Below are 14,607 nucleotides of genomic sequence, written 5' to 3' on the forward strand. Positions count from 1 at the left end.
TCTATACAAAAATATGTCCTGAGAATCACAGCAAAAACATATTTCACACATTTCCTGCGATTTCTGGTGCATAAAAGGGATTGTATCACCAAGACAATACCTTTCCATATCCCTCTTAGGCCATCTAAATGCCAAGCCGCTGAGTATCAGCGATTCCCACAGACTCAACCATCCTTGTATTACATGGACATTTACTTCAATGAACTCCATCTACTACACCCCTAGCGTTGACAGATGATAGCTGAGGCTTTCAGAAGTCGGCCAAGAGCAATCAGTTGATCACCAGGTTGGCTTTATTCCTAAAAAAATGTTCATGGTTGGAGTTCTGAACATCACTACACATTCCAGCTGCACTATGTGTGAACAAGGCCTGATAGCATTGAGTGAATTGCTGTAGTACATACCTTGACGGATCCTCTGCACGCTGTCAAACTCACGTAGCCCCAGATATTTCAGTTTTAGAACTTTAAATACTTGTGATATCATACAGTGTTCTGTGATGTCATACAGTGTTCTGTAATGTCATATAGTGTTCTGCTCAACTAACATCAAATACAAAGAATGCAGAGTCTTTCAGGTTAAAGCCCATAGGGACCACCATACTAATGATAGTTTATATAATAAACGTCATCAATCTTCACAAGCAGCAATGGTGTCGAAGCCAGTTCTAGGTTTATGTAGTAAAAAAGAAAAGAGTCACCCCCACCATATTAAATCCATCCTCTGATGCTTTCTTTTAACCACACACACAGTTTAAAGTGCCAGCCACAGTAATCCAGACATTAACGAGTATAGTGTGCCCATAAAATGCCAGCCACAGTCCTGCCCCCCAAAAGTATCCACTTACAATACCAGCCACAATGCTCACTTTATCATGCCAGCTACATAACCCAATTACAGAGGAGCTCCACCACGCAGTTCTTGACCTACCATTGCACGAGCTGTTGCACGAGCTGGGACTGAGAGTTTAGCGGTGACATCATCAGAGTCCACCCAGCAACCAAAAAATATAGTCTGTCAGCTGCTTGTTCTCTCAGAAGTTAGAAATCCATTTTTTGGAGTTATAACATGTTGTCTTTCCCTTTGGCCATTATCCTACAGAGAAACAGATTTCATTTTTTATGGTGCGAAATGTGCTGTGTTAATCTATAAAAAATGATCAGTTACAAATGACATATATGTGGTACATGAGGTAATATGCGTCACGACACCATAAATCAAAAACACTAGAACACCAACGTGGAGCAATTAATTGGCCGCATTATTTCTTAACATTTCAATAACTTTGCTTTATAAAACTGCTATTAACTAACATGAAGTACAAAGTAAGCTTAGTCTTTCAGACTAAAGTGCATAAAGACCACCGCAGCATCATAGTGAAGAGTTATGAGGAGCTGCTCCTTTTTTCCTTTGCTTGATGAGCCGTGTATCCACTAATAAGCGGCTGCTTTGAATATTGTTTCCCGCCAAAACCCATTAGGCCAGTTAGCTGCTCTACTCGTGGTCTTCTTGCTGCTGAGCGGGAATGCTGAAAATGAGATGAGACCATAACACTCCGAAATGATAGAAAGAAGGAAATAAAGACGAAGGGATGTGGCAATTAACCCATGTGGCCCCACATGTGTCCGTGGGCCTCTGTTTTTGTGTTCTGACAGATTGCCCCTAATGATCTATACTAAACACTAAGCTCAAAGATCAAATAAAACTTGACCACTATGTCACTCAATAACCTTTACAATGACCTTACCCAAGGTTCTCTGTTTATTCAGAGCTGTATATGTTGAAAGCTCCACATTGGCACCATCCCATACCGGAGTAATACAGAATAGTTTAGTTTTTGTGTTTCCTCTGTCAGCACAGCAGATAAACAAACGGTCATGAACTTGTGTTGCAATGTAAGCCTTAAGCCAAAACTCCCTAACACGAAAGACCTCATGTCCTCTAGCGATTTCATCAAAGCCACAGCAGGGGACAGATAAATATTCTGCAAAGCCCAAATGTTATTAGTGTTTGTGCATTCTCACAAAAAGGTCGGAGAGTATTGTTCCAAAATGCGGCTTTTCCTCTTGTCCATATGTGTCTCCATCTGCTTCTTCTTGGAAAAAGCATCAGCCTCAGAACCGTAAGTTGATTGATATTTTTATTCGCTTATTTACACTGAGGCTCCAACAAAATCCAGACATGAGCTCAGGCAAGTAACCCACATAATGTTCTTAATACCAATGCACCCAACACACTGTTCTATGTGCTGGCCATACACATTAGATCGCTGTCAGGCGAAAATTCACTTGGCTGACATGTTTCTGTTCCAAACTCCTCCTAAATATGTGCACTCAACATACTTCACATGTGTATTTCAATGGGGAGAGCAAGATAAGCTGCTGCCAGACATATCTAACCGCAGCTTATCTCCCATTAAAATCAATGGGGTCTGTCTCACAGCTCCATTTATAAATACCATAATGGTGGTTTAAACAATGCCACATCACAGTGGTACAATGCCCTAGATGAGGCTATGTTCACACTTGTATTTGGTGATTTATTTATGGTTTTTATCAAGCCTGTGTTTTTCAAAAACAAATCGAACCATCCAATTGAGGTTTAGTAAAAGGAATAGATCCAATGGCCAGTGTATGATCTGTGAAGATATAGATTTTTACCTAGATTAGACCCTGCATATGTCCGGGTATGTACCCTAAAGTAGCCAATGTAGTAGTTGCCCTGACAAGAACCCTGCCCTAATGAACCCTACCAAAATCCCTGCATGTCCCTATGCATTTAATCTGCCCCTTTGGCAGACTCATCAGGGATTCTAGCGGGGAGTGACTCAATAATGTGCTGGTAGGTTGTCTCAGGTATCTGTAGCCATACTAACTGCAATGTATCCCACATTTGCTGGGGGGTGCGTGGGGGAGAATCCACAGAGCGAACAAGATGATCGAGGTGGTCCCACAGATGCTCAATTGGGTTCAAGTCTGGCAAATTAGGGGCCTGGGAAGTACTTGGAAGCCTTGTTCATGCTCTTCCAACTACTGACGGACATTTCTAGCCATGTGACATGTCGCATTGTCTTGCTGAAAGATTCAAATCGGTTTAGAGCCTTCCTCATGGATGAGTGGCCCAGAGAATGCCATGAAAACATTCCCCAGACCATAACGCTGCCGCCACCAGCTTGTGTTCTTCCAGCAATGGTTACAGGGTGATTGTTCTCTGATGTTTCTTGCCTGACACTCCAACGTCCATCCGTTCGATGAAGCAGAAAACGTGACTCAACGGAGAAGGCCACCCCTTTGACAATCATCGGTGGTCCAAATCCGATACTGCCATGGAAATTGAAGCATTTTTTCCGATGCACCTTTGTTTGCATAGGAGCAGTGACCATCCGTCTGCTTCAGAGCCCCATACGCAGTAGGGTTCACTGAACTGTTGTCTTAGACACACGTCTGGTAGCCTCCTGGTTGATTTTCACGGTGAGCTGCTCCACTGTAGCGTGTTGTTTGGCCCTCACGCACCTTTGTAGCCGACATTCACCTCTCACATCGATGCCACGTGGTGCTCTGCAGTTATCATGTCGGTTATTCCCAATGGTGCCATTTGTCCACTCACGATACACTGTCATCAGAGCAGCATGTAAACAGTTCACAAACTGCTCTGTTGGAGAAATACTGCTACCCATGGTCCGAAAGACAATAATCATCCCTTTTTGCAACTGTGGGTGCATATATATATATATATATCTATGAACACATATTATTATAAATGCAAAATGAGCAGCGCTTTACCATTCTTATGTTGTAATCTCATTTTAATTTGTTAATTTAAGTGGCTGCCATGGCGTATATTGACTTAGATATGTTTCTATACAAGAAGTAGTGTGAAACCATTCTTTATATGAAGGTTATGTTTTCATCTCATTCGAGGTACTATGCTATCACAGTACCTGCTCAAATGATCTACCCATCAGAGGAGAGAGCATGTATTACTATCCTGAAGCTGAACGGAGAGCTACAGCTTAAAATGGAGTTAAAGAGAGAACAGAAAAGCGTGTTGGTGGCAGAGGACACGATCAAAACCCCCAAATATTTTCAATGTTATTCTTTTGAGGTGAGTGCGGTACTCTTGTATATACCATTGACCTTAATCACACTGCAGGGGCATAGATATCAGGGGGCTATCGAGGCATGTGCCCAGGGGGGATGCCAACAGGCCACTCTGCCTTGGTCAATGTATTTAGATCCATGGCTGAGGGAGGGAAACTAAATCTTTGCCTTTGGTGAAGGAAGGCTGTGCTGTGACAACTTTTTATAATCTATATATCTTTGAGGTATAAGATTAATAAGAAATCAAATTTAGCATATGAAATAAGGAATCGATGATTGTACTTGTATAGAAAGGTTTGTTACTCCTCAAATAACCCTTTGCCTTTACTTAGCTCCCCACTGTGGTAGAAAAGGAAGAGGTCTGGTTCTTTCATGTTTCTGCTCATGGAGACACCATGAACATCAACCAGACCAAGAAGATCATGCTCACGAGAGGATCTGATATGACTTTCATCCAGACTGATAAACCGAACTATAAGCCTGGCCAGACAGGTAGTTGTCTACATTCACACCTTATTTACTCTTCAATCTCTCTCGGATGTCATAATTTATAACATTATTTATCGACAAACAATAAAAATGGTGAAACAATTACACAAGTTTATGACAACCCAAGTTTCTTCATTTCAGTGAACTTCCGTATTATATCCCTGGACAGGAATTTCCATGCTAAAAATGACAAGGTGAGATGTTTAGCCACACTTTATGTTATCTTATGTGGATAGCTATATGAATATAATGGTATAAGCATTAACATTGGTCCATGTGCAGACCCCAGGGGAAGGTGGTCCGATGACACAGCTGTACACTGAGTGCTCTGCCCAACCATTATGGATAGACCTCCTCTCTACTCTGTTGTGGGGGCACTGTGGTATCTTTCCTATCTTCTCAAATGTTGAGCAATGGATCTTAATGAGGCTCTGTAAACCTACGCTGGAAACTTTTGTGATGACAGAGTTTGGTGTTAGGCAGACATATCATAAAAATCATCTAGATCCCTCGGGATGCTCAGTAGTTAGGAACCCGATCAATCTGAAGAATTAGAGGGTCCTATTATCCATTCTCAATGGACAAGTGGATGAATATGAGTGGTCAGTCTCCAAGGATATAATAAGGTTTTAGAAACTTATGAGTAAGAGCATTTCTAGGTTTCCATAAAACATATTTGTTTCGATTAAGAGCGACCTCTCATGCATGTCATACATGGCCACAACATACAGTACCTGAGAACTAGGACTCCCTGAGCTGCCATTTTTTTTCCAGGTTCAACCGTTTCTAACTACACTTCAAAAACATTGATAAATCAGTTGATTTCCTATGCAATTGACTTTAGTTGTGTGTGACAGAGGGTATTTAGATTGGGAACTGTGTACAATACTGAAAATATATTAAATATCATAGGAAAATGGCAAATATCACTACATTGTTCGGACACATATGTTACTTGTTGACAGTAACTTACGCCTCAGGGCCATGTTAATTATTTAGCTGCAACTGTAATTATGTAAAATAGTACATTTAATAGTGTAACAATTTGTTTTACAGTATCCAGTGGTGGAACTGATTGTAAGTATTAACAGCTCCTCTTCCTGCTCCTCTGGAGCTCTCTGGTATTATATATCGTATGGTTTTCCTACATGCAGGCACAGATACACTTATGTTTGTGCTTATGTTTATATTGTATATGTTAAAAAATATGCTTTTTACATATTCTGCATTTAAAGGGATTTTTAATTTAGTACTTTTAAAGTATAACTAAACTTTTAAAATACTCATCATAGTGACATGTCAGAAGTTTTGATCAGTTTTGAGCGTTGTGCCACTTAGTTTCTGTTTGGCTTTCCTCAGCTTTCCTCGGAGTGGTGTACGTGCTCATTAGAAAGTCTTTGAGTCCGTACACCGCTCGTTCGCCGAGCGCTTCTGCTGCTTTGCTTTAGTGATTGGTGGGGGTCTCAGTGCTCGGACCCGCACCAATGAAAACTTCTGACATGTCACTGTGACATGTCAAAAGTTTTAAAAAATGTAGTTAGCATTTAAGGCGGTTCAAAGGCAAAGTGAACTTCAAACTCTACATGTAAGACCTGGCATATTATCGGGGACATACAGAGGTAGAGTACGGCCACATAGACTTCTTTGGCCACTGTTTTACATTTATGTGCATGAGACCTAATGATGTGATGTGACCCCCCGAGTGAGTTTAACCATGGGAATGTAATTCAGTTGTTAAGACCTTGGATCCCTGTGACTGAAATGAGAACCCCAGATACAGGAGTCTAGGCACACAATCCGCGGTGCTTTAGGCCAAAATCCTTAGACTGGGTCCAGAGATATCAATTGCCTCTGGCCAGCTGTATTACGCCTCAGCTGGACACAATGGATGACAAAATTGTGCACTATGTGCATCAAACCAGCCACCATAGCCGGATATAGTCGGACAGAATTACACTGCATTCGCCCCCATTCAGTTTTAACGTTCTTGGCAGCACATGCCCTGCTTTCATGGGGAGATGTGCTGCCCAAAAACGATAATTCTCTAGCCAGTGTAAAAGATGCGATCAGCCAACAAACGTATGTTTGCTTGTTTGTCAGCAGGTCGATGACATATTTACACAACCAATGATCGGAAACAAGTATTCGTACGATCGATCATTTGACCCACCCGTGTAAACAGACATTTATAGAAAATCCATCCCTAACCAGGGGTAAGAAAAAGCCACAAAGGCCTATTTTGTAGGGTATTTCTAAAACTCAAACGAAAACTTTTATTTCTAGTAAACAAGGCCATTCATGGACAGCTGTTTAAACAGAGGTGCAGGGACCTTTTTAATGGCTCCTTCACCACCATTTATCTCAATAAGGCGTGGAATCAATGAGAAACCCATGAGTGAGCTCACTTTACCTTCCATGAAAAACACCACAAGATCATGTTGCCTTTACACATAATTATATTGAATCAGAGCAATTTGTGTCCACTTACTAACAGGATCCAAATAATAATCAGATTGGACAGTGGCTGGACGTCTCCCCACACCAAGGAATTGCAGATTTAAGTTTTCCATTGGCAAATGAGCTACCACTAGGAGATTACATCATAAATATACCCAACAGATACAAAACTCTATTTTCTGTATCTGAATATGGTAAGATGTATATTTTTTGCTGTAGTCTATAAATTATTATTGTGGAATTTTTGGTTCTTTTTAGAATTTTACATACTATGTAAATAAATGTAATACTTAAGGAGAACTCAGTAATCATATACGTAATACGGTAGTGACAAATAGAGTACTTATAATGTAAAATGAAAAGTGATAAGTGGGAAGTTGATACATTCACTAACATCCATTAAAAGGATACACAGGTTAGGTCATCAGCATATGATCGGTGGGGGTCCGAAACCCGAACCCCACACCGATCAGCTGCTCCGGCAGCCTCCGGGTGCTATATGTAATGCTGGGTACGCAGTATTCGGAGCCGGAAGCAGATGGCTCAGATTACTACTAGTGGCTGTGCAGCAGAACTGCAGCTCGGCCGCTATTCCGTGACCGGAGCCATCTGCTTCCGGCATGGACATCTGGTGCTGGAGGCAGCCAGAGCACCGGATTGCTGCGAGTCCGGGTGTCAGACCCCCACCAATCATATACTGATGACCTATCCTGTGGATAGATCATCAATTGTCCATGCATGGACAACCCCTTTAAATATATTAGTTTATCCATTGTCTGTGCTGTCATTCAATAGGAGCCTTCATTGTATACTTCCAGATGATCAAAATCTATCCTGGTCTTGTGGTGGATACACAGGTGCACGGCTTGTTACAGTTACAGTACAGTTATCAGAGTTCTGTCTTGTAACGAGCGGTACACCTGTGTGTCCATCACATGACCAGAAGAGAGTTTTAGGGTGCACCGTATTTATTAACATGATGCATACATACAATTTTATGTATAAGCTATGCCAGGTTGCATTTATTCATGTCACACAGCATACTACTTGAAACCCATGTAGACTTTTTTCGACACTTTGCAGGTGCCAAAAAAAGTGGTGAGGGGCTTGATAAATATTATTCTTTTGAACGCAGTTGCACCGGAAAACTCATGCAATTGCATTGACCAATATACCTCACTGTGTATGGAGATTTTTTATTTAATGTATTGTATTCTTTGGAAATCTAGAGAAAGAAACACATTGAATATGAGTTTACCCTTGCATATGAATTACATGGTTGTACTATTGCTGCTGCGGCCACATTCTCATAATCCAATTTTTCACTTCAGTTCTAAAGACATTCAGCCTTAACATTGATGTTCCACGCTGGGTCACTGCGATGGATAAATCCTTTAACGTGAAAGTATGTGGAAGGTATTAGTCCTATGTTCATAAATTATTGTAGATATATTTTAAATATACCTCCAGGCAGTGACATACATAGATGAGAAAAGGCCCAACAGCAATCATCAAAGTGGGTCCCCCATTATTTTACCACCCTTCGATGAGCCAATTCCTCATCTCCTTGGTTGCTAACAATACAGTTCCTATAGAGAGAAGAGTCCTCCACAGATTCTGGCAACCCAGTAGCATGGGACCCACCAGGACTGTGCCCCCTTTATCCATAACAGCTGCATGGTCTACCGCCATGGTATGTACACCCTTACCTTCAGGCAGTCATTAGTTTATCAGGATTTTTGGGGGGCTCTTCTGTGGGGCTCTCACAGTGGAGAACTAGTTTAGTTATTATTGAGCCTGCCAAATTGACCTGGTTGGAACAAGGTTGTCACTGATGAATTTGGGTCCCTAACTAAATAGAGGCTTTGGAAAAGGAGCTGTCTCAACTAGACGTGACATAGGTCTGGATCTTGAGAACCCCCAGCAGAGATCTGATATTAATTACGCTTGTTTTGGCCAACCAAACATTTTAGTATTACATGGCCCCCTTTCAAATGAAAGAATGATATATAATACATGGCTGGGCTCTATCATAGTGGCGGAGAGCTCTGGTAATATTGCGGGGAATCAAGCTGGAGACATCCTCCATGAGATTCATGTGGCATGTGGACAGAGTTGTCTTCTTGAGATAGACCCTTTGAATCATCAAAAATATTATTCAAATACAATTTTCTTTTTGATGCTATAGATCGGTAATCTTCAAATTTTCTTCTGCGTATTTCAGTTATACATATGGAAAGCCAGTGTCAGGATCCATTGAACTCACTATCTGTAATGAAAGAGTCCAGTCCTTTTACTTTTATTCTTTGGATCTTGATGAGGAAGACAGTGGCAATAAAAATATGGATAATTGCCAGCAGATAACAGGAATGCAGGTAAGTAGAAATAAAAAACTAACCACACCGGCCCGTTCTAGCATTTATATGATGGCCGCAACATCTAGACACTCCGCAGTTCTATTGGCCGAACTTAGATCATCATAGTATTCTACAACCGTGAGGGAAGTTCGAAGTTGCAGCTGAAATGCAAAAGCTGAAAAGTGGCCATAGTCCTCCTATGTCCTATGTTTAACTCACCTAAGCCTGGTTTCAGACTTTGTGTCTTACTGCAGTTTTGAAACAACATTTTTGCTCAGCTTATTAACCTAGCATTCAGATAATACATTCATGCGAAAAAGATTTGTAAATCCACTAGTGCTTTCGCCCAAACAAATTCACTTTTTCTTCCTATGTCAGGCCGTTCTGCTCCTGAACTCTTCTTCCTCTTGTTGCTGGGTCCAAGAAGCAGCTCCGTTAAAGCAGCCATTATTTGCAGCTATGGAGCTATCATTTTGTCACAAAGTCACCTGGCTTTATAGAAAAGTATAGTCCCTGCTCACCTCCTTTATCCTCTTTATGTGGCTACTCTTGTTAGTTCTTTTTACTGAGACCAATGTAGTCCCTGCTCTTAGGCCGCCTGAGGGTAACAAGGTAGAAAACATTGTCAGATTTTATGGCAATCACTGGAGATTGAACTTCTGTCCATGGGTTGTCCCTGGAAAGGTAACAACCACATTTAAGTACATGAGGTTGAGCTGCAATACAGGCACAGCCCATGAACAAGAAAGGCGCTATTTATGAAAAATAAAACTTTTTTGTTTTCTTATACAGCCCCTTTTAGCTTGCTTATGCTCTTATTTGCCGTAAGTAAATTCTTAAAAGTAAGCATGTATCAACATTTTCCAGTCTATTTTTTCAGTTGTATTACTTTACTAATCCATTAATACCAACTCTAATGGGCATTTATGTGTAAAACACGGATCTGATATGTTTAATAACCAGGAATATCAAAAGTGATGGGCTAGATAATTGTTAAAAAGGTACTAACCATTGACATTTATGGGGTAGTCTGGTTACTGTTAGGTGGGTATCCCATCACTGGGACCCCTGTCTAAAAGGACAACTTAGGTCCCGACTCCCATGACCCCCGTTGGGTCAAGCAAAGCACCCAATGTCAGCCAAGAAAAGTAGTAGAAGATGGAAAGGGAAGGCTAAACACGAGCAGTGTTGTTCTTAGGTGTGGAAAGGATCTTGGAAGGTGTGGAAACAGGTCACTCTCCCCCATTATTCATGGTCTGGAACATCCCCCCCCCACAGCAATATTGGATCTCCACCGATCATAACTTGTGGCTAGGTCATCAGTTGTCCATGCGTGGACAACCCCTTTAATCTTTGAAAAGTTAAGAAAAGTTTTTTCCCTTGCCTGTGCTATTGGTGGTTTTGCAGCCAGAAAAAATAAAGAGATTCGATTTTGTTTGATCCGAGGAAAACTTTCTCAGTATTCTATATAAGGGATTCAGGTGGAGGGCTTCTCCAGTTCATAAAGAAGGAAGGACCCCTTGTAGAAACTACAAGAACAGCCAAGCCAGTGCAAGTCATGAAATGCCTCGTTCTACCGAGTTGGGACCAACACCCTATCAGACATTTATGACATATTCTACTATACCATGAATGTTAATGACTGAAGCGCCTCCTATTCATGTCCTAGAAAATTTATTTTATTTGTTTTTTGTCCTTCACCATTATCTCTTTATTTGAGTCTATCTCAGCATGGTGGCTCAGTGGTTAGCACTATTGCCTTGCAGTGCTGAGGTCCTGGGTTCAAATCCAAGGACAACATATGTCAGGAGTTTGTGTGTTCTCCCTGTGTTTGTGTGGGTATCCTCTGGGTACTCTGGTTTCCTCCTGAAAACATACCAATAGGGAATTTAGATTGTGAGTCCCAATGGGGACAGTAAAAAGAGGACCTCTGTACAGTGCTGCATAAATACGTTGGTGCTACATAAGTAACTGAAATCAATAATGCCTGTTTACCAACTTTTTACGCATTTTTTGTTTTCTTCATTAGACTGATGACAAAGGATGTCTATCAAGAGAGATTGACCTTGCTTTTTTCAATGTCTCAAGTCCACATATGCTATTAAAAATCAAAGCTCTACTGACAGAGGACGTTTCTGGTGAGTTATGTTGTAAATAATCAATTACTACATTATATGACCTCATTAATAAAATGCAGAATAACATCCAAATCATTCTTAAAGGGAATGTATCATGTATTTAATTTTAGTTTAATGAATTAAACTTTAGTCTATAGGAGAAAGATAATATGCTTGAGATATATATATATATATATATATATATAATTTTTTTATTTTTTTTTTAATTATTTATTTTTGTTTTTTAAAAACTTCTCTGTGGCGGCCATAATAGAGACACACTTCCTTCCTGTATGTATAGACAGCAGATGACCCACACAGGCAGCAGGGTGTGTGTGCTTTAGGCAGCTGCAATGAAAGGGAGTTAATTTTCAGAGCATTGTCAATGGACTATCACAGTCCCTCAAACGTGATGAACAGTCCCTCTCCTTCAGAGATTAGGAAGCGGCAGGGGAGCTGCATACAGAGTCCTATGTGCATGTATAGTGTTATTACGCTGCCTTATCTAGGCCTCCAGCAGTATAGTAGAGCTGTGACCTGTCATTAAATCTCCTTCCCTCTAATATAAATGCAACAACTTTTAGGACCATGTCCCAGTCTACACAGCAAAGCTGAAAACTAAGCAGCAGAAAGCAGGAACTATCAGCCTATTGTGTGTGCTCCAGTAACTAGTGTGAAATCTGAAATATAAAAAATTTTTTTTTACATGGATAGCAAAAACACAAATATGTAAAAAAAAATGTATAATGAAAACCTAAATTAAATAATATGCCTGCAAATGATATGATTCTGGATTACACACTACCATCCTCCAATTTCTATCTCATCTAAATAATTGTAATGTTCTATATTTGTCTATTCGCAGGTTACACTGCAAAAGCATCAGCTGTTACCTCCATTGCCTCCAACCTAAAAATGCTGTTTGAGGAAATTCCTGACTTTTATCAAAAAGGAATCCCATTTAATGCAAAGGTGAAGAGATAAGAATGAGCAGGGCAGGTTTTATAGAAAATAGGACCCTGGGCGAAAAAGTAAAGTAGGGTCATCCGTCCGGCATTTTTATACACTGTTAGGCCTAATGCACACAGTATGCAGGCTGTAGAGTGACCTACAGAGTCTGTGCTGCCATTCAATACTCTGTCCGGTGATGTATGCGCAGAGCTATTCTCCCCTAGAAGCAAAATTTTCAGATTTAGACAAAATCCACAAGAAAAAAAAACTGTATCTTGCTGTAAGAGATCAAAGGCATACAGAGGTACAGTAAAGACCCAATGCATTTCTATGGATGCCCTATTACGGCTCTCTACAAATCTGAGCCTTGCGCATAAGGCCGAACTTATAAAAGCCACATATATATAAACACACATACATATGCACTTGTTACCAGAATACCGCCAGGGTTCATTTTAATAGTGAAATCCCTGCATGTCTAGGGTAGTGAAGAGGTAACTGGAGATATTCCAGTTTGTCTTGGGCAGTGAGGGGAGGTTAATAGGTAAATATGGGATTATCTAGAAGTTTATGTTAACATTGCTTGGAGATGGTGAAGGGTCTAATAGTCCAATCCCTAGGTCTAGGATTTACAAGTTAAACCCCAGATGGAGTAGGGGTTAATATTAACCTTTAGGATTTGAACCCAGAAACTCCGGTGTCCCTGGCAGTAGTTCTTCTTATTGAGCTACAGGTGTTGCTGGACAGCTCCAATGGTGAATTTAGTGTCTAGCGTCTCCTGGTTTTTGCCTCTCTGCTTTCCTTGCCTTGATTGCCTGATTGGTCTCACCCTATTGACTTCTTAGAAAAGTCCAGCCCTTGCACTTCCGGATTGCCAGACTCCTGTGCTTCCTGCCTTACTCTACAAACTGATATTGAGTATTTGTTTACCGAATTTGGATTTCTTCCTGATCTTCCATGTCTCTGCCTCACTCTACAACCTGTTGCTGCTATTGTAAAATAAGTGGTTTATGGCCGTAAAGGAGATCATTTTCAAATAGCTGGTGGTCTAGGGGTTAAATACCTGGGGCCCAGTGATTATTCCCCTCTCCAGGCTCCAGTAATGTCCTGCTGTAATAAATAGCTGAATAATGTCAGCCTGTCTCAAACCAATGACCTCCAGCTTCCTTCCATGCGTCGATCATAAATATCAGTGCAGGTCAGAAATGATTGTTCTGCTGTTCCCTCTATTTTAAGGCAGAACGCTATGTAAATGAATGCTCTGCCCGACAAATAGACCTGAGACTGTCCGTTACTTACACTAAATGTAGCCTTTTTATGGCCATGTTAGATTGGCCTAACGTTCGTTGTTTAATCCCAACTCCTCCAGTGCCGGCAGTTCATGGTTTCCCCTCCTGTCTGTGATCCCCTTGCTGTAGCGATGATGTGCCGTGCCTTCATATGATCGTTCTAGGCGATCTACTGTGGTCAGTCAGTAGTTAGAGCGTTTCTTCTTGAAGGATTATAAAAATAATAAAGTTGAGAATAGAGAAACTGTTAGCAGAAAATGTGTCTCTTCTTCCACAGCTGAAAGTCAATGATGAAAAAAGTCAGCCGAAGGTGAATGAAACTGTCCACCTGGTATTGGGCTTTGAAGAAGAGGATTTAAACCTGACGTCAGTGACAAATGAAGAGGGAATTGCTGTTTTCACCGTGAACACCTCCACGTGGGATGACATGGTGTCAGTGCTTGTAAGTCTCACTATGCACTCATCAATCATTATAAGAAGGGATGCAGACAACCTGGGCTATGCCCCTCACTCCCATGGCAGCCACATGGCCTGTCTCTATGGCGCGTATTCCCTTGGTAGATCGGGAGGCTGCCTGTGCATTAAAGGAGCATCAAGGGCAAACTAATGTGGCTGCATTCAGGATCCGTGTCACAGCTACAGGGCACCAAGCGCCTCTCTTAGATTACTGTTTAAGTTAAGAAGACTGATCCGGACCCGCTCACCCTATTAGAACTGTCACGAGGGGTCACATGATAGATCTTTTTGGCTGTAAAAGCTCATTTTTTAAAGTGTAAAGCCAGGACCATTTATATACTTCTTACGGTGCCCATATACGCTGCAGCCAAGCTGCGGTAGTTGACGTGTG

The 14,607-nt window shown here is 41.1% G+C and overlaps 1 protein-coding gene across 1 annotated transcript in view; it reads left to right on the forward strand.

Annotated features, from left to right (window-relative positions):
* The first annotated feature begins 1,942 nt into the window (after positions 1-1,942).
* Positions 1,943-14,607, forward strand: part of LOC142664179 (alpha-2-macroglobulin-like protein 1) — a 57,794-nt gene continuing 45,129 nt past the window's right edge. The window contains exons 1-11 of the mRNA XM_075843203.1: positions 1,943-2,122; positions 3,921-4,104; positions 4,433-4,592; positions 4,731-4,783; positions 5,646-5,666; positions 7,084-7,240; positions 8,378-8,462; positions 9,271-9,421; positions 11,433-11,541; positions 12,386-12,492; positions 14,038-14,202. Of these exons, the coding sequence (XP_075699318.1) occupies positions 1,998-2,122; positions 3,921-4,104; positions 4,433-4,592; positions 4,731-4,783; positions 5,646-5,666; positions 7,084-7,240; positions 8,378-8,462; positions 9,271-9,421; positions 11,433-11,541; positions 12,386-12,492; positions 14,038-14,202 (1,317 nt within the window). The 5' untranslated portion in view covers positions 1,943-1,997. The remainder of the gene's footprint in view (positions 2,123-3,920; positions 4,105-4,432; positions 4,593-4,730; positions 4,784-5,645; positions 5,667-7,083; positions 7,241-8,377; positions 8,463-9,270; positions 9,422-11,432; positions 11,542-12,385; positions 12,493-14,037; positions 14,203-14,607) is intronic.

Source organism: Rhinoderma darwinii, chromosome 11, assembly GCF_050947455.1.
Source record: "Rhinoderma darwinii isolate aRhiDar2 chromosome 11, aRhiDar2.hap1, whole genome shotgun sequence".
Lineage (NCBI taxonomy): Eukaryota > Metazoa > Chordata > Amphibia > Anura > Rhinodermatidae > Rhinoderma > Rhinoderma darwinii.